At 48.4% G+C, this 26,984-nt stretch overlaps 1 protein-coding gene across 11 annotated transcripts in view; it reads left to right on the forward strand.

Annotated features, from left to right (window-relative positions):
* Positions 1-26,984, forward strand: part of CELF2 (CUGBP Elav-like family member 2) — an 812,543-nt gene that overhangs the window by 764,941 nt on the left and 20,618 nt on the right. For all 11 annotated transcript variants that reach the window (XM_055331578.1, XM_055331570.1, XM_055331569.1 and 8 more), the window contains one exon: positions 2,480-2,614. In XM_055331578.1, coding sequence (XP_055187553.1) covers positions 2,480-2,614 — 135 coding nt within the window. The remainder of the gene's footprint in view (positions 1-2,479; positions 2,615-26,984) is intronic.

Consider the following 26,984-nt stretch of genomic DNA (forward strand, 5'->3'; position numbering starts at 1 on the left):
AAGGAGGAAGAGGACAGCAGATCCCCTTGGGGGGAGACGCGTGGGAAGAAGGGCTAGAGGGGACACTGAGGGCGACACAGCCGGCCGCAGCTCCAGGATTACAGGCAGAGGACAGCGGAGGAGAAAACCCGCGCGCTGCCAGCTGGGCTCCCGCCGTGCCAGCGGTGAGATGAGGACCACGCGCGGTTCTAATAAACATTTGTAGGACAGATTAACGAGCATCGAGGGAAACAGGCCGTACGTAAAGCTGCCACAAACACTGAAGGACAAGCAGCGGGTGGTTTTCTTTAGTGCAGCTCGTGAAGGCTTCTTACTGTTTGACGCCCTGTCCATCCGTCCTGCGTAGGTCACCCATCGCCTGCCGTGTGCGGCTCTGGTGCGTGTGTCTGTCCGTGTAGGTGGACAGGAAGGTCAGACAAAGTCTTAGTCCCCAGAGAGCTTGGTGTCTAGCTCTGAGGGTAAGAGATACACACACCGTAAAGTCAAGGGAAGACGTGGTGACCACCGTGGCCCCGAACTGCGAGGCTAGTGAGCCTACAGATGACGCTGCACCGGGGTGCATGTTGGACGCAAACTCAGCCTCCTCAGAGCACAGCTGTGATGTGTGGCAGGAGCGCTGCCCCAGACGTGAGGGTCTCAGGCCTCCGCCCAGGACCTGAGTCTCCGACCCTGGCGAGTGGGCTGAGTTCCTTCCAGCTCTGGGGTTCCCCCCCCACTGCGGGCAGCTTGGGGGAGATGTCCTGGAGGACCCCGGGCCCCCAACCAGGAGGGTGGCCCTACTGCCCGCTAACGGGTGCCAGGCACACACTGGGGGCCTGCCTCTCAGTGCAAAGCCACCCCCTCGTCAGCACAGCTGAGCGTGGGCAACGTGGTCTGCTTATGTGGTTCATGCCACCAACGAATTCGAGGGACATTAGTCACAAGAGAGCCAATTGGGGGCATGTGGGTCCAAGGGAATGTGCCTCAGTCCCCCCAGCATCACTCAGAGCCTGGTCCTGTCGCCCACACAGGTGTGACGTGAAGTGTGTTGGGCCCACGCTGAGCCCAGGCGGCCCCTTTGCCTCAAGGACCCCCCAGAAACCCAAGACCAAGTTTCCTCAAGTCCCATGTTCTTGCACACGTGACCCTGTGTGACCCTCAATCATGGGGAAGGGCAGAGAGAGTTGGTTCCCGGTTTGCACCAAGGGGAGCAAAGGAGGCTGCTGACGTCTGCGCTTTCCTTGCAGAAGTGAGCGGGACCCCACAAATACTTGCTTCCCAGGTGGATTTGGAGAAACAGGTGTTTGGTTTCATCCCGAGCCGAGAAGGCTGGGGGTCTCCGGAAGAAGGCAGAGTTGTCTTTTGGAGCTAAATGAGGAGCCGTTTTGCAGCAGAGACATCAGGAGCTCCGAGTCGGAGCAAGTCGTGACCGTGGCAGCTGGCCGGAGGGACAGGCCGGGGCACCCAATAGCCTGCGCGGAGCCAGAACGTTCTCTACCCCTCCGCCCACCGCCCCGGCCTAGAAGGAAGCCGTGATCCCGCCAGTCTCTCCAAAGCAGATTAAATTTGCTCAGTAGGCATTTTTTAAGTACCTGGATTTGAGACATGAGAAGAAGGTAAAATTAAGCGGATCACTTAAGTCTAGTGTCTTTGTGCGTAAAGTTTATCCGTCGAGGGAGAGAACCATGGTTTCCTGCTTCTGGGATGTACTTTAGTGTGAGGTGAATGATGGAGAAAGACTGAGTGTTCAGAGCCCCTCGGGTTGAGAAACCGAGGTGGGGAGGCGATGCCGCCCCCCCCCGAGCCCTCCCCTGGACAGGTGCCACCCCCACGTCTCCGCTGCTCCCACCCTCGCCTTCTCGCAGTTTCCCTTCCTTCTGCCTCCTTTCTCAGTCTTCAGTAGCCAGATCCGTGCCAGCTAAACGCGGCCCTTCTCCAGAACACAAAAATGCAAACACAAGCACTTCACAAATAAAAATATGACAGCATTGCCATTTTTATTCATTCTTTTTTTTTTTTTTGTATTTTTTGCATTCATCGGATGTTACGTGGGCCCCCCGTGGGCCCGTTTTAGAGTTCCCATTTACAGCAGGCCTGGGGAGAGGACAGCGGTGGCCGTCGCGGTGGCAGTGTCCCGAGGACTCCCCGGGCTCGACCCTGCGCCCGTCGTTGTGCTGCGCGGCTCGCGTCCTTCCTCAGGTGTCATCTGCCCTTGGCGGGATGCGGCCGTGCAGGAAACGAAGGCGGGGAGCAGCGGCCCCGATCGCACAGCTGTGAGGGGCCGAGCCGGGGCGCCATGCACTTGGGGTTGGGAGCAGGAGCTCGTAAGGGTCGTGGCCGCCGGGGGCCCGCCGAGCCCTGCCGTGGCCAGTGCACACTCACGGTCTCCCTGTCTGCCGCTTCCGGGGGGAGGACAGATGGGGGGCACCGGGCCCGCCCGGGATCTAGAGCGGGGCTGCGCCAGCCCCTTGGTAACGTGGCGACTCTCTTCCCTCCACAGGCATGAATGCTCTGCAGCTGCAGAACCTGGCGACGCTGGCGGCGGCCGCAGCCGCGGCCCAGACCTCAGCCACCACCACCAATGCAAACCCTCTGTCCACCACGAGCAGCGCCCTGGGAGCCCTCACCAGTCCCGGTAAGGGGGCTGCTGTCCTCCCTCTGGGGACACATTGGGGGGGGGGACAGCGGGTGTCGTCGGGGCCGGGGGGCGCTGGGTCCGTGTAAAGGTCCTTGAGGACACCAGGCCTGAGTGCCTGTGTCTGATTTTCCGAGGAAGACGGGGTCCACCGTGCTGGTGGCCGTCCCCGCTCACCCCGTCCCAGCCGCCCTGTCCGGTGGGCGCCAGTGCCCCGTTTGTTCTGCTGTCTCCGTCGTGGCCATTCGGGAACCCCTGCCGACCCCCCGGGGCCCCGGGGATGCAGCGGGCCTGCTCCACGGCACCCCCGGCCTGCGCGCCCGCGTGCTTTCAGAAGCCACTGTCTAGGGAGGCCCGTCCTCGTGGTGGCTCTGGGTCGCCTTCTGGGCGACGCCGTTTAAAGTCTTTCTCCTCAGAAATGTTGCCGCCTTATTCAAAAGCAGATGCCATTTTTCTTTTCATCCCAGCCAGACATAATGTAGTTGCTTGGATACCACGATCTGGGTCTTAAAAACTGTTTTGCTGGCTTTCCTTCCTCCCTGAATTTTCTAGACCTTGAGAGATGAGCGCCCCTGCCCACCCCAGGTGCGCGGAGGAGGACGGCCAGTGCTCCCGGGCCTCCGCAGGCTCTGCCCCGAACGTGGTCGGTGTCCACAAAACTCGGGAGGGTTAGCTCGGGGCTCACTTTCAGGAAACCCCATAGGAAGCAGGGCACAGGGCAGGCCGCTCTCCTAGAGCTCATGAGGGCCATGGCCCATGGCTCGTAGATGACACGCTGGGTGTCGCACACGGTCTTGGAGGCCGGTCTGCAGGGACACACCTCAGGGACATGCAGGGGAGGCTGCAGGGGACCGTCGTCCACGCGCCGTCCCCCCCTTCGCACCCCCCGCCCCGGCCCAGCAGCGGCACAGAGGCGCGGTAACTTCGTTCTCTAAAATACCTTCCAAAATGTACCGTCGCTATCTGTGGGCCTCATTTGGTGCCCTACGTGGTATTTCCAAAAAAATCAACTTTCAGCCTTTCTTTTTTTTCCAGCATATTAGGTCATAACACTAACACAATATACACTCGTTATTTAAATAAATCCTTCGGTGACCCTGTTTAATAAAAAGACATCTTTGACATCGACTCCCGCCCCCCCCCACGAAAATAGTAGTGACTTTTCTTAAAAGCAAATTAAACATTTGACCTCGCTGATTTACCTGTTTTATAAACCAGGTTGAAAGTCTTTCCTTAAATAAGGATGTTTCTCTCCCCTGTGAGGTCTATGGAGAAATTCCATTAAAGGAGCACAAAGTATCGTGTGCACATTTTACTGTATCTTTCGTCAGAAGCTGATATTTTTTACTCTCTTTTACCTGGAGAGAAAAAAAGCTGTGAGTCATGGACAGTCTGGATGCTTTCTATTTGCTTACGTAAAAATAAAGAGGATTAGCTGTTTAAAAAAACAAACAAAAAACAATGTTAGCTTTATTTGGCGAAAGTGAGTTATTATAATTTTTCCAACCTTGGCCTTCACCTTCTCTTCCTTTTATTAAGAGGAACCAGAAGAAACTGATCACGTCATGGGCAATAAAGTGGAGGCAAAAAAGAAAACTTTTCCTTAAGGGCCAAGGGGCCATTTAGCCCAGTTTGGACCACCAGCCCTTAAAGACTTTGCCTTTGATATATTTAGTGCCATAGCGACATAAAAAAATTGTCCTGTCATTCCAGAGACGGGCCATTATCCTAAGTGGGCATTTGGGCTAATGATATGTGGCCTGTGGCTTGCGTGTGAGAGCTCGTGTGATTTTGTTAGAATATGTGATATTTGGGCTGGAATGTGCCTTGGCTCTGGGGACTCAGAACTAATATTTGGATGTCTCATTCTTTAAAAGAAGACTTGGTGGTTTAAGCAGCCAAGTGCAAATGGGACGCGAGCCAGTTAGTGTAGACAGAGGGGTTGGTAGAGAAGGTGGGGTCAGGTGCTGGCCTGCGTGTCGGGGTGGGGAGCAGGGAGGACCCCGGGCAGCACAGACATGCCCCTGCTGCCCCACACCTCCCACCGGGTTGGGGGGTCTCAGATAGTAAGTGAGTCAGAGCCCATATGGGCCCGGCAGTGCTGTGAGGACACACTAGACACCATATGGCGGCGAGGAAAGGGACACGGAGGCCACATGGATGGCCGGGGGAGGCCCCTGCTGCAGGCCTGGATCCCTGAGCATCCCGTCCAGTAGGGTCAGCGGCTCAAATATGTTGTGAGCTTCTTCCCCGAGGTGGGGGGAGGGGCTTCTCAGCTGATGACGATGGCCTGCATGTTGAAAGAACTTCAGACACATTTAACCACTCCCAGGTTTTTCCTGAGCTCTTCCTAGAAGGGGAAATGTGTCCGAGACCTACTTTCCTCCCCCCCGCCCCCATAGCAAAGGTCCTTAACCTCTGCTCTCAAAGAGGAATTCTGCGGAGGAACCACTGAAAGTGGCTTTGCTCCCCTCTGTTGAGCTTTTGCATAAGAGCTGAACGTATTTCATTAGAATCCTGAAGTGCAGCAACGATTCTAAATCCACGTTGCAATTATTTTTCTTAAGCATTAACTTAAAAATATATATATATATATGTGGCATTTAAGTGAAAGTAAATTATTTGTCTAATTTCCATCGGGGACTTGTTCAAAGTTCACGGGAGATGTGGTTGGTGGAATTTGTGCCCCTTCACTTCATCAGAGCGATTTCCTATGAAGGGGTTCCCAAGGCCAATGCCATTATTTGTTTTTAAAATAATAAAAAGAGGGACCTGCCATCGTGGTCCCGGTAGCGAGTCCAGCCCACCTGTGAGATGCGCTGATGAACCATCACGTGGCTCCCCACAAGCCCTGGCTTTACCCCGTTTTTAAAGATGCCCCCTACACTTCAGAACAGTCCGTCTTGAAAGGAAAGGGACAATTCAATCCCCCAAACCATTAATTTTTTTTAATAATTGTAAATTTATCATTTCAATTTTGCATACGCAGGCGTAGTCTCCCTAAAGCATTATTAGAAACGATTTTAAACAGTCTATGCTTTAAAACATGAAAGATTAAGCTTTAATTTTTGTTAAAAAAATCCCCTTAGGCAATAAATAGGTTCCTTTGTCTCATGGCCTTGAAATAAAAATTAAAATAGTTTTAAATTGCCCACGGTTAGAATAAGTGTTTCGTGCAATTATCAGATGGTAGTGAATAAAATTAGAAATTAAATCATGAAAGAATAAAAACCAGGTAAATGCATATTATGCCTTTTATGGGTTTCTCACAGGTCTTTTGAAGACTAATTTAATCGTGTTTCTTGTCTTTTATTTTGATATGATAATTTTTCCTTTGTTTACCTCATTCTACTATTTAGTTAATTAATTCTTGGGTCATTTCTTCTCCAAATTCTGAACCTGTGTTTAAGGAATGTGTCTCTGTGTTGGTATAAAAAGGAAATTGTCCACAAGGTGTGCAGTGAGGTCTTAAAGAAAGATGACAATATTTGTCTTCTCCCCAGCTCGTGGATTTGTTGTTTATTCCCCGTGATCCTGAGAGCTTGGGAGGGGGAGCATGATTATCACCGCACGGGCGCACGTCTTCGGCATTTTCTCCCTCGAACGCCATACCACGTTCATGTACCACATTATTCCACTGACCACCTTCTGTTTTTGTTTTTGTTTTTGTTTTTTAAGATGTTTTAAAATTCTCCAAATGCTTCTGTAAGTGCACTCAATCAAGTACACACTTCAGGATAATAGATAATTTCTTTTGATAGCATAAGGAATTTCCAAATGTTGGGGAGGATTTTTTCCATTCCCACTGTTGGCTTTTCGAAGCCTTCTCCCTTCAAATCCTAGTGGTATTTTTTCCTGCCCATGTTGGAGAGGTTGCTTGCGTCCTTGAAGGCTGTGACAGGTGCAGTCCCAGGGAAACGGTGGCCCCTCCTTAGGGAGCTGTTGGAGGTTCACGGAGCCTGGGGCTGTTTTCATGTGGGGTCGCTAGGTAGGAAGGACCATTGAGGGGTTACCTTCAGCGTCACGTGCTCCTGTCACCAGGGCAGCCAGCCAGTGGTGGGGAAAAGCAGAGGGGGAGGCCGGGAGTCATCCTCAGGGTCACCCCAGAGGCTATCATGTGCCTGTATGTGTATCTGCACGTGTGCCCTCCAGGGACCCATGTCATGTGCAGAGGTGTGAGTGGGCCCCACAGTCCCCCCACCCAAGCCATCACATGCGGGACAGGAGCACCAGGGTGGAGTGTGATAGAGCCAGGAGAGGGACAGATGGACAGCAGGTGCTGGGAGAGGCCACCCCCCCACCCCCCGAGGCTGCCCCTCTGGTCCCACAACTAGGGAAGCCTGAAAAGCAGCTTCGTCCCCAAAGCAGTGCTTCCCTCCTGCCCTCTGTCCCCACCACGTGGCTCATGTCACCTTCCCTCAGCCACTTTATACCAGGTCTAGGTAGCTTGTGTTTCTCCACCACACATCCAGGCAGTTCTGGTGCCTTCTCTGGAGCATCCTGCTTTGCCCTCGCAGTTGACACTCCCCCGTGCTGTCACAACAGCCTCCACATCCACTCTCGCCCTCTGTCCACTTTGCACACTGATGGCAAAACAAGACAGGTTGGCCAGACTTGCCATGCAGTTCGGCACCACCTACAGTCCAAGAGGCCGCTTGGCACTGCGTTCCGGGTGCTCCCCAGGCTCCCTCTACACTTCTGGCCGTCACCCCACCCCACCCCCCCTCCAGCTCCCCTCTAGCTGCATCAGGCACTTCTCCATCCTCTCCAAACAGGCTGTGGGCCTTTGTTCCTGTTGGCTTCTCGGCCTGAAGGGCCTTCGCCTGTTTCCTCCTCTGAAACTCCTGTGTCGCTAATTTACTGTGGCGTCAGCGCTTGGGGAGATTAATATGTGTGTGGGTTTAAGTCTGGCGTTCTTAATGCACATGGTAAAAGGTGCAGTTTGTATACTATGTGAATTAAGCTGCAGTAAAAAAAAAAAGTTTCACAGTAATTGATAAAAATTGCTTTTAATACTCTAATACTTTTAAGAATCATGGCAAATGCCCCCTCCACCAGGAAGCTTCCCAGGAAGAATTAAGTCCTTCCGCATTACAGTTGTAGCATAAATACTTGACAGGTTCGAAGCCTGAGCTCCCTTAGATGCTCCTTGTGGGTGGAAATGGAGGGCAAGCTGCAGCGTCCAGCTGGGAAGAGGCTTCTAGAAATGCCATCTACCCTGATGGGCTACCCAGGTACAGTCGTCATACTTCTACTAGAACACGTATTTTTCTTCTGTAGGATGGTGGTTTGAGCACCTGCCTTGTCTCTCACTGTCTCAATAGTTCGCTCGAAGTAGGAACAGTTTATTTACCAGTCATGCCCCTTGCTTTTGGAACAGTACATCACAGGCCCTCAGATGGTTTCTAATTCACTCGAGTAGCCACGTGTCAGTGTTTTAGGACAGGTGTTTTAGAAGCTTCTGTTGGGCCTGGGACAGTGCGCACATCTCCGAGAAGGGACCTGGCTCCACCCTGGTGATGAGTGACAGGGTCCTCACAGCCACCTTCCACCCGGGATCCTGGGCTCCAGCAATCCAAAAACCAGCCACACCTTACGGATGCATATTCCAGTCTGACAGGTTCCTGAAGGATGAGTCATGCTAGTTTAGGTTAGTACAAAACCCTATAAAGCAGGTGTTTAATCATTTTACCAAGATTGGCTTTCAAAATATTCTGATGTCACGATACAGATGTGAGAGTCTGGAGTCAAATGAAGGAATTTCATTTTGAAAGGAACCATCTACTCCAGTGTGGGCTCTAGAAAGATCCTCCCCAGCGAGCACCCCTGAAGCCTGGGTGCCTCATGGGGAGCACAGCGCCCTCCGCATGCCGGCGCCGGTCAGCTAAGGCAAGGGCCCCGTCTGCTGCCTGGATGCTCTCACCTCCGCTGTACTCAGCCTTGATCTGCGTCTCTGACCCCCCCACCCCCGCCCCCGTCTTTCTCTGGACGCTCCTCTTTTTCCACTGCTTATTACCAGAGAAAAGTCTCAAAACACTCAGTTTTTCCCCGTCATTAGCTACACTTTTTAAGCGTTTCAACGGGAAGGTCATTAAAATTAGCTATTTATCTGTGGGGTTGGATCAAACAGCTTCACACCCTATTGCTACAGAAAGAACTGGCAGTTCCATTCTTTGCTCACTTCCTGCAAGTCTCAACATTTTTTTTTCCTTTGAGAAGGGTTCCGTGTGTTAACTTGTTCTTGACATTACCGGGCTCGCCTTATTTTCATTGACGTGAATGGAATTGAACATGATGTAAAAGCTCCATAAATAAAATGTCACCATAGTTAGTGACTATGATTTCGGGACGTATTTTTTTCATTCAGTCTGCACGTATTTGCTGAGCATCTCCTGTGTGCCCGGGACTGGGCTAGGCGCTTGAAACCCATCAGTGGACAAAGCGGACAAAAATCCGCACCCTCGTGGAGTTTTGTTTTGTTTTGTTTTGCTTTTGTTTGTTTTAAAGATTTTATTTTAATTTTCTTTTATTTATTGATGAGAGAGAGAGAGAGAGGCAGAGACAGAAGCAGAGGGAGAAGCAGGCTCCACGCAGGAAACCCGATACAGGACTCGATCCCGGGTCTCCAGGATCACACCCTGGACTGAAGGTGGGCGCTAAACCGCTGAGCCACCCAAGGACCCCCCTCGTGTCGTTTCTATCCTAGCCGTAGCTTTTCAAAAAGCCACATCTCCACCAAAGTCAAATGATCTGGTGAGCCCTGGACTATGAACTGTAACTTTGACACCCTTTTTAAAAAAAACCCAAACCAATGCTTTTGTTTCCGTTCTATCAAAATTTCGTGAATGAGGCCAAAGTGGGGAAGGGGGGGCAGGGATCTTCTTCCTCTGCTCTCTCCCTCTTCTGTAAGCTTTGCCACTGTTTGCACATTTAGCACGAAGTTCTGAGAACGGGAGTGAAGCGAGTCACAGTGAGAGGTGTACCTGCACGTCTGCTCCGTGGCCTCTCAACGGAAACATTTCAGGAGAACCAAGTTATTTCCAAAGTTCTTAGGCATTCAAGACCTACTCTTGTGTGTGGGGTGGGGGGATTAGTTAGTGGTCTTTCTAGTACGTGATTCTTGATTTGCTTGGCATTGATCATCCTACTTCTAGGGTTTAAAAACAAATAACAACAACAACCACCACCACCACGCAGATATGTCCCAACCCAGGAGAGTGTCGCTGGGCTCCACGCGTGTGCCGGCGTCTTGATGTGGAATTTTACCTTACATCTCGCTTACCATCCAGGAAATGGGAAGCCTGTTGGGCCACAGAGGCGGACCGATGGCCGCTTCCCTAAGTCATCCCCGTGTCCTAATCTGCCAGAGAGCCACTCCTGCCATTGGAACACATGGCGAGGCAGATGGGCAGCCACACGGCTGACGGGGAGCCCCTGGCCTGGAGCACACTACAGTCTCTTGACAGCCCTGAGCCCATCTAAAGCCTCATAAAGCTGCCCAGCCGGGGGGCAGAGGCATTTATGGGTCACCCCCTCTCCGCAGAGACGCCAGCCCACTTTTCCTGTGCCCATCGTCCTAGGGTGGACAGGCCCCATGTGCCTTCCCAGGGCCGTCACCCACTTGCCACTCTGTGTTGTGTTCGTGCCTTGTTTTGGGGCCACTTTTTAAGATTTTTCAGATGTGGGCCCCTGTTCTTTGTATGTTGGCTTGCAGTGGCTCTGGAGTCTGTGCTGTGCCAAGTGTTAGTGGCACGGCCTCCAACGTCGTGTGGCATCAGATGCCTTCGTGATATGCGTACCAGCTCAGAGGTGTGTTTTCTGCACAACACAAGGAGAGTCTCCTCTCCCCCAACTACCTGGGGGAGACTACCTGGGCTGCCGCCGTGTTACCGCTGCCAACACTGGTAAGAAGCATGCATGGGTCGCTTAATTGCTTTTTACGTTACAGGTGAGAAAACCTTTCCGGCCAACTGTTGCCAACGAATGTTGCTAGTCACGCTTCCCAGAGGTTTAGGATCGAAGGTGTATCTTTTAAGACTTGAAAGCAACAATGTAGGAACATTTGGTTCCTAGGTGCTTGGATCCCATGAGCTGCTATGGACTAGATGTAGGGGCAACGTGCAAAAAGTAAGCAGAATGCACCCATCAGATCCATCTGGTTGAGAAGCGCAAAGTCAGTTAAAGCAGGTACGAGGTGTCAGGGACAGGAGACGTTCTGTCCTGAGGGGGTGGGGGAAATCTGTGATAGAACAGCTGACGTTTGAGCCCAAACTTTAAGACGAGATAGAATTTTGAGATGCCGAAAAAGAATCGAAGGTCTGGCAAATGTGCCCAAATGTGAGAAAATGCTGGAAAATGATTTAGCCAGCCACTGGAAACTCATCTCCTTGTTCGCAAGCATTAGACGGATGGGAAATCAGGGCCAGGGAGGGGCCCTGAACGCCGAAGGTAAGGAGCCAGAACTTTCTCTTGAAGGCAGGACTTTGAGCACAAGAAAGTCCACCATGGGACTTGCCTTGCTGAGCGGATGTGCGTGAGGACGGGAACGAGGAGCTGGAGGTGGAAGACACGTGTTGCATGTGGGGCCCAGCATTTCGATCCATAGAGAAGGGAGGCAGGAAGGAGCAGGCAAAGCTCGTGGCAGGTGATGGGTCGATTTTGCACGTGCTGAGCCGAGGCACACGTGTGATCATGTCCACCGAGCGTCCGCCATATGGCCACCAAGTTTGTCGTGGAGCTCAGAGCTAGAAGGGCAGCTGGGGAGTCGGCGACAGAGGTGGGGGGACGGATTGAAGCGTGGGGGTGGGTGAGAGCATCAAGTGACCACCGCCAGACAGAGCCGAGGAGGAGGCTGCGTGCAGCGTGCTGGCCGAGGACGGCATGTGCGGGCAGGCCGGAGGAGCCATGTGGTGGCCGCGGGGAGCATGGAACCAGGCCACAGGAGTTTCAGGCGGGAAGGGGATGGCAGTGAGAGCACAGAGCCTTCTGTTTGAAGTTAGCAGCTGGGCAGGCGGGTCCCCACCTTGCATGGCCTGGCCCCTGCTGTGGAGTAGATGCCACAGCCCTGGAGGCCGTGCGAGGGGAGGAGTGTGGGACCGGAGGTGAGAATCCCACACGTAGGTGTGCTATGTTCGTGCAACTCCATGATTGAGGAGACGTCTATAAAGTACCAGGGTCAGGAGGCGTGAAGACGGAGAAAACCTAAACGTATTTCTCAGCTAAATAGGAGCCAAAATGAAAGAGAGAGGAGGCCAACGGGAAGCGAAACGGATGGGCTGGGCACAAGGTGGTTGGAGGGCCGGAATCGACCCTCCCAGTGGGTGGCCTGTGGCGGCTCTGTCACCAGCTGGGAGGGGGACCCCTGCCATGTGCATACGGGCGTGTGTGACGGGGCGCAGCATGCAGGGACGGGGGACCCTTGGAAGAGGGAACTCTGTCTTCCCCCATGAGACACTAGCAGGCACAGGCCAGGATCAGCGAGCATGCAGGGAACTGCGAGCAGAAGGGTAGTCACAGCACATGCAGGTTCAGAATTTCAATATGGGGGCATCTGGGTGGCTCAGCGGTGGAGCGTCTGCCTTCGGCTCGGGGCATCACCCCGGGGTCCCAGGATCGAGTCCCGCATCAGGCTCCCCACAGGGAGCTGCTTCTCCCTCTGCCTGTGTCTCTGCCTCTCTCTCTCTCTGTCTCTCATGAATAAATAAAATCCTAAAATAATAATAATAATAATAATAATAATTTAAGTGTGTAGTGCTAGAAACAAAAAAGGTCACACCACACCCAGGGCAGAGGTTTAAAAAGGAGGCAATCTGGAGAATGTTCTAGAGAAGTTACAGTTTCATTTTCTTTCCTAGGGCATGTGGACATCTTGACCAAGAGTTGTTTTGGAGCAAGTCATTTCATCTTTATTTAATAGTTTTCTCAGTTGTGAAGTGGAATTATTCACTTTTACTGAAATATTGAGGTTAATATGTACATAGAATGCACACTGTCACTTTTAAAAACAAACCAAAAAAAGAGAACACTAAAGTAAAGGCAGAGGGAGAAGCAGGCTCCCTGCGGGGAGCCTGATGCGGGACTCAATCCCAGGACCCTGGGGTCAAGGCCTGAGCCAAAGGCAGCTGCCCAACTGCTGAGCCACCCAGGCACCCCTCTAACCCCAGCTTCTGACATAATCAGCCTCCTCCTACCCTGTCGTCCCTCTCTCCCCACCCCCGCCCCAAAAAACCTTGCAGGAAATCAACTAAAATTGGAGGCCCAGTTCCCATGGAGTCACTGCCCCCCCAAGACACCTGGTGTTATGGGAACACCCCAGGCTTGTGAGCAGCTGATAATGATAGGGCTGGCATCCTGGCCCCATTACTGTGCCTCCTCGCGGCCTCCCCTGTGCCTGCGACAGAGTCAGAGCTTGTTTGGGACAGAAAGGCAACCACGGGCTCTGGGTCCTCAGTACATTTGGTCAGTGTAGACGGTTTGCTGTTCGCAGGTATTTTCTAAAGCACAAAGCCACTGTGCTTTCACCATCCGAGTGTTCATCTGCCATTAACGTTGTTCTGCTGTGGCTCAAAGAGAAATCTCTCACCGTCCAGGGGCAGAGGGAGGGTGGATAACGTGGGGAAACTGAGGCACCGGGATCCTAGTTAGCTTGCTTGTTTCTGGGGTAGGTGTGAGCTAGACACGGACAGCAGACAAGGAGGAAGGGGCAGCAATCGGGTGGGGGGGACGTTGTAAGAGGGGAAGCGGTAAGTGGGAGAGACCCCCTCGTCCCTCGCCCCACTTCCTACCGCTCCCTCTGGGTCTGGAATCTAAAAGGGCAGAGGAGTAGCCACGTCACCCCAGACTGGGACTCTCGGTCTTCCTCCCACCTTCCAGCAGTGTTTACCTGTGTCCCTGCAGGGGAGGGGAGGTGCCAGGCTGCTCTTGGCCTGGGCCCTGAGCCCGCCCTGCCGCCGCTGAGGAGGCCCCCAGGGTGCCAGCTTGGCTGCCGCCTCCGACATGGGAGTTACGTTGGTGATGAGGCGGCAACGGCTTTGTCCATTCTCTTTTTTTAAAATAGCCACACTGTGGTCTGTGAGCAACCAGGAGGAGTTTGGGGAGATCCATAGCCCCCCGCTCTGCTGTGGCCTTAGGGGCCCCCTGTGAGGCACAGTGTAGGGTGCAACGGGCTCCCTTTGGCCTTGTCCCATGGGAAAGTGGACACGGCCTCCAGTGTGCCCGTCTCAGGCTTCAGGATCCCTTTCATGTATTCATTCAGCAAATATTTGATGCCTGGTATGTGTCAGGCTCTAGGAAATTAGGCACAGCTCCTCATTAACAAGTGTACCTGCTGGTGGGATTTTTTTTTTTTTTTCATATGGAAGATAGAACCGTAACTCAGTAGCCTGAGGTTTTTTTTGTGTGTGTTTTTGTTTTTTTACTCCAGGTTTCATGCCTCCCAGCACCTGCTCCCTTCCTATCACAAGCCCAACCTTACCTCCCCTAGAACCTCCCACCTTCTCCGGCCCCAGACTTTCCACACCCCGCCTGGTGGAGTCGGGTGCCACGGCACTTGGGGCGCCTCTGAGACCAGTGGCTCTCACACGTTAGTGAATAGGAGACACACCAGGAGGGTGTACTAAATCAAGTCCCAGGCCCTGCACCCAGAAATTCTGGTGCAGGGGCCCTGAGGTAACGTCCAGGCGACTGTGGTTCAGGGGGTCCTAGACTGTAATCTTTAAAAAGTGAATTTCTCCTTTAAATGTGTGCATGGGCACAGGTCCTCAAAGAGCAGTGTGGTCTCAGCCTCCAGCAGACAGCTGAGCTCCCCTCAAGTGGCCGGCAGAGCAGCTCAGCAGCCCCGGGGCCACGGGGCGGACACTTGCCACCCCAAGTCTGGGCTTCTCCCCGTGTCGTTTTCTCTGTGGTGGAGCCGTTTAGGACTCGGGCCAGCCGTGCTCCGTGGGGAAGTACAAGGTGCGTTGTGTCTTAGGCTTGACCAGGCTCGGGCTCCTGTGGGTGTGGATCCCGGCCTGGGGTCTTCACGTCCAGTTACGCTGTGGGCAGTGCCAGTGGGAACCTTCGCCAAAGTGCTGCCTCCGACTTCTTCCTGCTTGGAGGCCTGGGGGTTTTCTCTGCCAGGAGATGCAGCCAGCATGGGTTTGGCACTAGTAGAAACCGTAAGGACTTTTCCAAAGTTGGACGACTGGACCTCCAGAGCCATCAAGCGTAGGCTCAGGGGCCGCCTGGTGGCCTTGGCGTTCATGGTTCCACAGCGGGGAGGACGTGCTTCTGAGGCCACTTGCGATCGCAGACTCTTCTCCTTGGCTGTACCCGCCCCCTTGAGGCCTTCACCCAGGGGTCCTCATTTTGGTCTCCTGAGCTACAGAGGCTATCTTTCTGATGTCAGCCCCCAACACCAGCTCTTCCCGTAGTCTTCTCCTCCCTGGGCTGAGTTTGACCTCTGCGTCCACTGTTTTTCTCATCAGCGTGCCTGGCAGGCCTGATCACCCTCTTCCTCGCTCTCAGGAGCGTACACATGGGCTGAGGTGCCTGACGACAAGACCAGCCTTCCAGGCTAGGAGGCCAGCTGTCCCCTGAGTACTCTCTTGCCTCTGTATGGGGAAGTGTCGAATCTGCGTGAATCAGAGTACAGGATGACCAGGTTCTCAGCCTCAGAGTGTAGATCATCATCAGTGTTTCTCAGTCACCTGCTGTGTGCCAGACATCAGGGCCACCTTATTTGACCATTTGATGGTCACGTCACTTCTCAGGGTGGGTCATGGTATTCCCGTGTTAAGGATCATCCTGAAGCTCAGCTAAGTTTAGGGATTGCCCGAGGTCTTAGAGATGGCAGGGCCGGAGCCCTAGGACCAACGGGGAGTCTGAATGACTGCGAGTTCATTGCTTCTGTAAATAGATCTCAGTTGCAGCCACACAGAGATGCAAGATGCAAAATAGGCATTTAAGTTATATCAGCAGAATGTTAACTTTCTGGAACCAGGGAGCTGGGTTAAATCCTGGCTTTCCAACCCATAGCTGTGTGTGACCTTCCACCAGTGACTTTGCCTTGTAGGATAACTGCAAACAATTCAAGGAGCTACTACACGTGAAGTGCTTAGAACAAAGGCTGGCACGGTGTAAGCCCTCCATAGATGCCAGCTCCCACCACGATTCGCTTTATTCCTGGTGAAGCCGAATCAGAGAATGTATGAGTTTCCTTCCTATCGCTGTTGTGACAAATCGCCACAAACACTGGCTCAAGACAACACAAATGTATAATCTTTGACCCTGTGTAGGTCTAGAAGCTCAGCATGCTCACTGGGCTGAGGTCAGGGGACCACAGGGTTCCAGTCCTTTCTGGAAGCTCTAGGGAAGAGTCCATTTCCCTGCTTTCCCAGCTTCTGGAAAGTCCCGCAGACAAATGGCCCCTTCCTGTGTCTCCAGAGCAAGTACATCTCACGCTGCTGCCTCTCTGGCTCTTTCAAACCCCTCTTCCCCCTGACAGGAACCCAGGCAGGTAATCCAGGACAATCTCCCCATCTCAAGGTCTGCTGAGTAGCAGCCTGTCATCCCTCTCGCTCATGTCACCTAACATAGTCACAAGTGCCAGAAATTAGAACACAGACATCTCTCAGGGGAACCATAGAGCATAGAGTAGTAATTCTTGTCTCTCTCTCCAGACATAGCCCTGGGACCCAAATACACTTACCTGGCCTCTCCAGTAATGTAGGAATTTGAACAGAAAGAGATCAGAGAACAGGAAGGCCTTCATCAAGCACCCGCTGATGTCTTGTGTTTTAATCCCGTGGTCCCGTGGATGTCAGCTCCTCTCCCGTCGCTCCAGCTACATTGGGCACCCTGCCTCCCAATAGGAAGATCAAGGCTGCTGGAGGCTGGAAGGGTGGGGGTCCAGTTTATCCATATAGCAGAGGGGGGGGGACTTCTTCCTGGGAAGTGAAGCAAAAGGCCTTTTCTCTCTAGAAAGCTCAGGAAAATAAGAATAAGCATTTATCTCTGGAACAAATAAGCATAAAAAGAAAACAAATGAGACGCCCATCCTGCACCACCTGTCGCTGTGTGCATGGGGCAGACCCACTCAGCCCGACCCTCTGCTTCATATCTGCAAAGTGGAGAGGAGACTCCCAGTCTAGTTCATGGGTTGCCTTGGAAGATCCAGCCAGGATTGAAGGAATGTGTGTGGCGGTCAGCCCTGTCGATGGGGATTAAGGAAGAGAAATCCCCGGGCTGGGTGGGCAAGCCAGCGTTTGGCGTTCCCTGAGGTCCTAGACCGTGGTTATTCTAGCTCACCTAGGATTGTTTTCTCTACTTCCCTCCTGCCTTCTTTCACCCTGGCGTAGCAAGGGACCTAATGATCTAGGCCCTCCTTCTGTGACCTGAAGTTTGCCCTGGGCAGAGAAGCTCTTCCAATATATTTTTGATCCAAGATCTAGCACGGTTCCAAGGAGGAAGAGCCCATCTTCCCCCTTCAATTGGGACAGGTGTCTGGAAGTTACTGAGCCTGGCGCCTTCCCAATGATGAATTAACTGGTCAGAAGAGCAAAGCCGTCCCGTGACCAGGTCAAAGTGGGCGCGTGCTCACCACCCTCCCTTTCCCACCCCATCCCCCCCAACCCCAGCCTCTAGCCCTCTCACCGCCCCCCTCTCCCCCCTCACATTTTTTCATAAGAAGACATAGAACTGTGCTGCCATGAGAGGTGATAAACACAGGACTTTGGTCACATGGCCATTTTACATCCCGGCCAGCTGGCCAGTCATAACCTCTTTGGGTTCATCTGTAGTTTCTAACCAGTAGTAAAACAGGCTGAAGAGGTGACCTGTGACAAGTGACACCTGTACTGCGTGAGCAAGGGAAGACAGGCTTTGCTTCCCTGGCTTGCCTTCCTCTTGGCTTGGTCACACATGGAACAGCCTTCTCCTATAAGAGGTGCTGTGGATGATGAAGAGCCCACGGGTATTTACTGCTCTTCTCCCAGAATGTTTCTTTGGTGGGCCATAGACCTTTTAATTGAGAAGCTGAAGGATGGAGTTCTCGGTGGAGACCAAAGGGAATTTTAGGTGGGCAGCATGCAGGTAGCCAAGGCAGCGCCTTGCCAGTGGGCCAACACAGAAATAGGAAAATAGGTGTGGGGTGGGGGGGCATTTAATGTGTCTCTGTCTTTCATGTCTGGTATCTCTTCCTTTGTTGTGTGTCTGCTGAATATTTGGCTTTATTTATTTTTTTGAATATTTGGCTTTAAAGCACATGATTGAGATTGGTTATGTGACAAAGTTGAGATGTTTTGCTTTAAACAGATTATTTGCTAGAGTTCAAAAGATTCTTACAGGTGGCTAGGTATGCAGTTGAGGGTTCTTTTCCAACTGAGATTGTCAGGGTGAATTTTTAGAGTATTGCCCAAAGCTCTTCTCATCCGAAGGCACGTTACTTTGTTCACTGTCTTACTGTCCTGCTTGGTCCCCTCTCCACACGCCTCTCATTCTCTCCTACCCCTCTACTCAGACCAGCTCCAAAACGCATAACAAGAGGTCCACTTCAACTGTCTTCCTGGGGTTTTAAATTAATAGCAACCCAAGACCTAAAGAGACCTCTAATTTGCATATTGTTTGTATTATCGGTGACCAAATGGGCCTGCTGAATTTCCCAGCTCCCATCCTGGCTCCTGGCCATTACACCCAACCCATACCTCCGCTGGGCACAAGCATTGTGTGTGTGTGTGTGCGCGCGCACGCGCGCGCACGTGTCTACAGTTCACTCTCTCCAGCTTGCCGCTCGTCATCATAAATGAGAATTATCCACACAAAGCAGAGAATGGCCAACCCACCTCTTCCTCAAGCCCTTCTAGACGTGAAGGGTGTGACACATCACCCACAAAGCAGGAGGTGAGCCGGTTCTGTTGCCTTGCTCCTTCCCCACTTTCCACCCTGTGTAGCTTCAGCTAGAAGGTGACTGACGCGCTCACTGCTGCTCTGGGTGTCTATGGGTGAGCGCAAGCAGGCAGCACGTATGGCCTGAAGCCCCCAGCATGGCTCCCATAGAGGGAGGGGGCTTGGGCCCTGCGCACAAGCTCTTCCATGACTCGCTGTGAGGAAGACGACGGTCGTCCTGTGGCTGTCCAGTCATCTGGAACTGAAGCTGGGTCAGCTGAGAGTGGAGAAGAGCTGACCTCCCTTCTCATTGTTGTAGGAGACGTGTATCCTCTGAAAGGTGTGTCCCCGCAGCTGTCTGTACCCAGTAGTTGACGATGATCTAAAAATCTCCAAACAGTACCAGACACTGTGCCCAGTTCATTACGTAGATCACCTCACTCAATCTTCACAACCTTTTATGCTGGGTGTTTTTTTTTTTCCACTTAAAAATGGTGAAACAGAAGCTTGTGGAGATGAGGAATCACTAAGTCTCAGCTACAACCCCATTTTGCCTCTGGTTTCCTGTCCGTAAAAGGGGGTACAGAGATTGTAATGATGTGCAACTGAGAGGGACAGCCTCACCTTTCAGTACCTGTGGGGCCAAGCTGGGAAGGCCTTCTGGTCCTTCTCAGGGATGCCCAAGCTAACCAACTGCCACGACCCTCTCCTGCCACCACAGAGGAGATGCAGGGTGACTGCCCAGGGGGTCACCCTTGGCAGAAAGGATTCGAGACTAATGGGGTCTGTGCTATAGACAAGGGCTGAAAACTATATATTGCAGAGATTGAGGTGTGAAGGCCCTGCCCTATGTTTTCTCTCCCCCACTTACGGTGAATATTCCACAGCAGCACGACGACGTGTGTCCTAAGTCTTTCTGGGAACATGCTGGTGTCCCTTACTGATAGATGATAGGCAGCCTTCTCCAGGTTGCTGACCTCAGTGCTTTGGCACCTGTTCATCGTCGTCACTGGTGTGAATGGCACCTGAGCCTGGGGGCCTTTCCAATAACAGCTTGTGTTTCTCAGAGAATATTCTGATCCAGTTACTCAGTTTACTCCCCTCCAAGCCTCATCCCGGTCAGCTTCATGTTCATTTCCTGTGCTATCCCGTCCCCTTCTCTTAGATCTGAATGAGGAATCTGAGGCCTTAAAGAAAAACAGAGTGCTGAATCAGGGGTTTCTGCCGGTCAATACACACTGGTGCCAGAGAGCTGTTCTCTGCTGCATTTCATCAGGACAGGCACAGATTTTCATGGAAGTATATCAAGGTCGTTCGCAATGCAAGCCATTGACCCAATTTTCATTCTCTCTCAAACTGCTGCAAAACTGTTCTGTGTCACTTTAGTAGAGCCGGTCCAGCTCCTGTGGTTGCTGTTTGCATGGTATATAGTTTTCCGCCCTTTTACTTTCAACGTGTTTGTGTCTTTGACTCTAAAGTGTGTCTCCTATAGACAGCGAAAGCAGATCTAGGTTTTGTTTTTTTTTGCTTTTTGTAATCCAGTCTAACAATCCCTGCCTCTTGACTGGATTGTTTAGTTCATTCACATTCAACGTGCTTATCAGGTTGCATTTGTGTGTGTGATGTTTTACTTCTCGTTTTCCATTTTCTGCGTGTCTCAAGTTGTTTTGTTTTTACTTCTCCTTTATGGCTTTATTTGGCATTAAGTGAATATTTTCTGGTATAACGTTTGAATTTCTTCAGTGATTTTCCTCCAAGTTTTAAAAATTTATTTTCTGGGGATCCCTGGGTGGCGCAGCGGTTTAGCGCCTGCCTTTGGCCCACGGCGCGATCCTGGAGACCCGGGATTGAGTCCCACGTCGGGCTCGCGGTGCATGGGGCCTGCTTCTCCCTCTCCCTGTGTCTCTGTCTCTGTCTCTCTCTCTCTCTCTCTCTCTCTCTCTCTCTCTGACTATCATAAATAAATAAAAATAAAAAAACTAATACATTAAAAAATAAAAAAATAAATAAATAAAAATAAAAATTTATTTTCTGAGTGGTTGCTCTACAGTTGACAACATGTGCCCTGTCTTCTTAGAATTTAAGTAATGCCAGTGAGATACAGAAACATTCCTCCTATCTATACCTCCATCCCCTCCTCCCCTTTTTGTGCTATTTATATACATACTAGTCTGTATATATTACAAACCTAATATATGCTTGTTACTTTATACATTTTAAAGAAAGAAGAAAGCAGATATGGATGTAATTAGAGAGTTTGTAACCTCTTTATTTACCATTTCTGGTTCTCCTCACCTCTTTTTGTGGTTATGATCTGGTTTAATTTCCTTGCTGTGATGCCAGCTTTGTCTTCTGCCACCCACTCCCTTTGTGCTTTTATTGTCAAATATATTTCTTTTTTTTAAATATATATTTCTGTATGTTAGAGGCCCAACAACACAATTATATAGCATTGCTTAAGGCAGTTGGTTTTTCAAACTATTAAGAGAAGAAAAGAAAAATGGAATTATACTTTTATAAGAACCTCCATAATTACCTTTATTGGTGGTGTTTTGTATGTGTAGGTATTCATATTATCATCTGGAGTATTGCTTTCAGCCTGAACAACTTGCTTTAGTATTTCTTTTTTTTTTAATTTTTATTTATTTATGATAGTCACAGAGAGAGAGAGAGAGAGAGAGAGAGAGAGAGAGAGAGACGCAGAGACATAGGCAGAGGGAGAAGCAGGCTCCATGGACCAGGAGCCCAATGTGAGATTCGATCCCGGGTCTCCAGGATCGCGCCCTGGGCCAAAGGCAGGCGCTAAATCGCTGCGCCACCCAGGGATCCCTGCTTTAGTATTTCTTATAACACAGTGACTGCTGGCAAATTCTTTTAGTTTTTTTGTTCATCTCAAATGTTTCTCCCTTAGATTGAAGTCTATCCAACAAAACTTCATTTAGTGAGGGTTCATTTAGTTGATTAAAAGAAGTCTGAGCTTTTATGTGTCATTGACTTATTTTGTCAGTTGTGAAATATATTTTTGTTGGATATTATAAGTGGACAGTTTATCTCAGTAGCTTTTACTAATCTGTCTTATATTATTACTGTTGAGATGCCAGATATTGAAAAGTCTAATTGTCACCTCAGTGATTAAAGGCATTTTTTTTTTTCTCTCTGGTGGTTTTTAAGATCTTTTCCTTGTCTTCGGTGTTCTGTGTATGGGGAGCGGTATTTGTTTGTTTTGGTTTTTTGCTGTGGTGCATTACTTATGTATTTTTATTTTTCTTTATTGGAATTCACTCGAATCCCTGAATATATGGGTTTTGAAGGGGGGCAGAGCATCTTAGCAGTTTTGGAAAATTCTTAATCATTAACTATTCCCATATTGCCTTCTCCCATTCTCTTTTCTTCCTGAACTTCACCTAGCCATGCTAGATCTATTCTGCAGCACTTTAACATCTCATATTTCTTCAGTTTCTCAGTTATGTATAACTCCTCATATCTGTCTTCCAGCTCCCTAAATTCTCTCTTCTACTGTATCTAATATGCTGTTAAACCTATGTGTCCAATGAACTTTAGATTTTGATTATTTTTTCATTTCTAGGATTTTCTCTTTTTTTTAAGATTGTATTTATTTTAGAAAGTATCAGCCAAGGAAGGGGCAGAGGGGGAGAGGAAGAGGGAGTGGAAGAGAATCTCAAGCAGACTCTGCACTGAGCATGGAGCCTAGTGTGGGGCTTGATCTTACAACCCTGAGATCATGACCTAAGATCAAAACCAAGAGTTGTATGCATTTGACTGAGCCACCCAGGGACCTCTCTAGGATTTTCATCAGTTATCAGTATGCTTGGTCATTTTTTATAATCATGTGCTTTTTTCACTTTTCAAAGCCTTTTAAATTTCTGCAGACATATTAAATGCACTTCAATTGTCTGAAATCTTACTAGGTCTAAATATAGTGTCTAACTCTGTCTCTGCTGCTTTTTATTCTTGGTACTTGGTTTACTTGTGTATTTTGTGGGCTTTTTTTTTTTTCTTCTGTCAGCTTAACTGTCTTGGACTTTATTTCTGGGAACTCTTTGGGATGAAAATAGGCCTTCTCAAGAATGACTTATATTTGATTGTGAAGATGCTAGGAGTACAAGCCTGGAATCACTCTAAGTGTTCTAGCCATGTAGGTTTTTGACTACTCAGATAAAATAAAGTTGGGTTACAAAATCACATGAGGGCTTGTTTATTGTTAAACATTATCAGAGAAACCACCGCTGTCCTACTCAGCACTCAGTTTTGAAACAAGCAGTTTTCCCTATAGTTTGCAAAGGGTGGGTGGGGTTGGTACTCCTTTTTCATCCTTAGATTGTTTAGACCTTTGGGGCTCCAGACTTATGTGAGAGTGGCTTCCTGTCAGACACTATAGTTCAGATGAGCCCTAGACTTCCTGGTATTTCTTTGGCACTGGGATGCTTTGACTAAAGCCAGAATTTATCTGGTTCACCAAATGCCTTTAAGGAGAAAGCTGCCTTCAATGTACTATTACTTCTCCGGGTTCCCTGTTTTACTTAAGTCCTTGATTTCTAAGTGTTCCATACTAAGTTTCCAGTTACTGATGTACTTAACAGTATTTTTAAAAATATCTTCTTAAGCACTTTAGGATTTTGGGGGTGGTGGTTTTGTTTTTTTGTTTTTTCTCCTGACAGTCTCTCTGGTAACCTAGACCACCTAACTATCGGAAAAAGAAGTCCCCCTATATGGGCTCTTTCCCTTAGACAAATACATTAAAATCTGGGTCAGTCTACATGTGATCGCCCTCCCCAGACTGCTGTGCCAGTGAGTAAAGCGTAAAAACCATCCCTAACGTGTGTTCTTATTGCAAACCAGTAATAAACGCCTGAAGAACTTTCACACAATTTTCGGCGATACCTGGGAAGTACTTCTAGAACAGTAATAGGATATCTGTGAAATGTTTCCCCAGTAAAACCACCATAAGTGGTGAAAATTATAAAAGTCAACCACTTAAAATCTCTAGATGCTGTCCTAAAAATATACACAAATGGAGAGCCGTCTGGCAAAGGAATAAAGGGAATGATTACCTTTGATTTTCGTAAGTTACCTTTGACTGTTAAAATTGTTATGGTAATATGTAAAAGAAATAGTATACATTACCTTCAAAGTAGTAGAGGGGAAAATGGAATGTGAAAAGAGTAATAATAGTCCTAAAGGAAGGCAAGAAGAGGAAAAAAATACAGGCAGGACATATAGCACAAAAGTTTCTACAAAGAGACTTAAATTTTGGACTGTACTTTTTAAAACTTGTTTATAAATTGATCATAAAGGGCCACAGCTGAAATACAAAAAAGCAGAACAACAGCAAAAGAGAAACCATTCAAATAACCAAAAAATCTGTTGCTTTCTTTTTTTTAATATTAAAAAAAAAAACAGATTTCAAGGTAAAAGTAGAAATAAGACCACCACAAAACGTTTACTGCACCAGAAGATAGAATAATTTACAAACATCTCTGCAAGTAGCAATATAGCTTCAAGGTGTATTCCAAAAAATTTCCATATTTACCTGGAGAAACTGACATTACCATAGTGGAGGATTTTTCAAATACTTTCTCTCAGTAACAGACAGCTTAGCCAGCCAAAAAAGGGGGGAGGAGCTTAAATGTAAATCCTGATTTCAAAAATTTATTGAAAAGAGTAATAATAGTCCTAAAGGAAGGCAAGAAGAGGAAAAAAATACAGGCAGGACATATAGCACAAAAAGTTTCTACAAAGAGACTTAAATTTTGGACTGTACTTTTTAAAACTTGTTTATAAATTGATCATAAAGGGACACAGCTGAAATACAAAAAAGCAGAACAACAGCAAAAGAGAAACCATTCAAATAACCAAAAAATCTGTTGCTTTCTTTTTTTTAATATTAAAAAAAAAACAGATTTCAAGGTAAAAGTAGAAATAAGACCACCACAAAACGTTTACTGCACCAGAAGATAGAATAATTTACAAACATCTCTGCAAGTAGCAATATAGCTTCAAGGTGTATTCCAAAAAATTTCCATATTTACCTGGAGAAACTGACATTACCATAGTGGAGGATTTTTCAAATACTTCTCTCAGTAACAGACAGCTTAGCCAGCCAAAAAAGGGGGGAGGAGCTTAAATGTAAATCCTGATTTCAAAAATTTATTGAAAAGAGTAATAATAGTCCTAAAGGAAGGCAAGAAGAGGAAAAAAATACAGGCAGGACATATAGCACAAAAAGTTTCTACAAAGAGACTTAAATTTTGGACTGTACTTTTTAAAACTTGTTTATAAATTGATCATAAAGGGACACAGCTGAAATACAAAAAAGCAGAACAACAGCAAAAGAGAAACCATTCAAATAACCAAAAAATCTGTTGCTTTCTTTTTTTTAATATTAAAAAAAAACAGATTTCAAGGTAAAAGTAGAAATAAGACCACCACAAAACGTTTACTGCACCAGAAGATAGAATAATTTACAAACATCTCTGCAAGTAGCAATATAGCTTCAAGGTATATTCCAAAAAATTTCCATATTTACCTGGAGAAACTGACATTACCATAGTGGAGGATTTTTCAAATACTTCTCTCAGTAACAGACAGCTTAGCCAGCCAAAAAAGGGGGGAGGGGCTTAAATGTAAATCCTGATTTCAAAAATTTATTGAGCATATTATGAATAATTTCGTGCCACTATAAATTTGATAATTTAAATGTGCAGATTACTTAAAAGCTTTAACTTAGTAAAGCAGATTAGAAAAGAAAAAGTTGAACAATCCTACTTATTAAAGAAATATAATCTGTATTTTAAAATGATCCCATGAAGACATATCAAATCCACATTTTTATTGGCATACTCTCCCAAATATTTTAACTTACAAGTAATTTCAAACTTATACAATTTATTCCAGAAAATGCAAAAATAAGGGCACCCTCTGAGTCATTTTATGAGGTTAGCAAAATTTATTAGAAAACTAAAGACAGGGGATCCCTGGGTGGCTCAGCAGTTTAGCGCCGCCTTTAGCCCTGGGCGTGATCCTGGAGACCCGGGATCAAGTCCCATGTCGGGCTCCCTGCATGGAGCCTGCTTCTCTCTCTGCCTGTGTCTCTGCGCCTCTCCCCGCCCCCCACCCTGTGTCTCTCGTGAATAAATAAATAAAATCTTAAAAAAAGAAAACTAAAGACAGTACAAGAAGGGAAAACAAATGCCCCTCTTATTCATGCACACAAATGAAAAAATCCTAAATAAGATATTATCTCATAATAAAGCCATGGAACCACTGTTCTTTTTGTGAGGTGTAATAATGGTTTTGAGATTTTAAAGACAATGTCCACAATTTTTAGAGTTGTGTTCAGTTGCACACTGAAGTATATAGGGGTGAGACGACATAAAGTGTGAAATCTGCTTTAAAATAGAGTATATATTCTAGAATATGGATCCAATTTTACGGGAATCTGTCATGTTATTGTCTCTTGTGTATGTATTTGAAAAGTTTCCTAATACAAAAGGACTAAAAACATTGGATTCTGTATAATTTTCTTTTGAAAAGACAAAGAAAATATCTACACATTATGAGGTATCAGAAGCTAATGCCATGTGTGAACAGAAATATGACAAGGGAGGGAATTCATTTTTTTAGACATTTGATCTGGCCCCATGCAGAAGGGATCCCAGACAGGGTACATTTCAACCAATGCTCTATATGTGATTTCTGAAGGCAGAACAAGGATGAGCTGCAGCTGAACATGAACATTCTAGAAGGATGGATAAAGTTCCTGGCCATCCTGCATTTTACAACTCAAAATGGGCCAGGTGCTTCCTGTAGCACTGGTTAGAGTTGAGCTTTTTTTTGTTTTATAAAAAAAAAACATTTTATTTATTTACTCATGAGAGACACAGAGAGAGGCAGAGACACAGGAGGAGGGAAAAGCAGGCTCCATGCAGGGAGCCTGATGTGGGACTCAATCCCGGGTCTCCAGGATCACACCCTGGGCCCAAGGCAGGCGCCAAACCTCTGAGCCACCCAGGGACCACCTAGGTTGAGCTTTTACCTCCATCACCAGGATAAAGTGAAGTGATGTGCATGGAAAAATTCAGCAGAGTGTAAAACTATACAACTGTATACAAATGTAAGATACTTGAAATATTATTCACAGAAGCCACTGTAAGTGTAAAAGGGACAGGGAGTGCAGCTGCTCTGAAGAACAGTCTGGCAGTTCCTCAAAATGTTAGGCATAATTTATCATACGACCCTGCAATCCTCCTCTCCTGGGTGTGTGTGTGTGTGTGTGTGTGTGTGTGTGTATACACTCAAGAGAAATGAAAGCATATGGCTAGACAAAGGCTTGTATAGAGATGTTCACAGCATCATTATTCATACTAGCCCAAAAGTCGACACAGTCAAAATGTCCCCAACTCATGAATGGATAAACAGAATACAGTGTTTCCATACAGCGGAGTATTACTCAGCAATTGGAAAGGGATGAAGTACTGCCTCCTCCTCA

The sequence above is a fragment of the Nyctereutes procyonoides genome, unplaced genomic scaffold (assembly GCF_905146905.1).
Source record: "Nyctereutes procyonoides isolate TBG_1078 unplaced genomic scaffold, NYPRO_anot_genome, whole genome shotgun sequence".
NCBI classification, from domain to species: domain Eukaryota; kingdom Metazoa; phylum Chordata; class Mammalia; order Carnivora; family Canidae; genus Nyctereutes; species Nyctereutes procyonoides.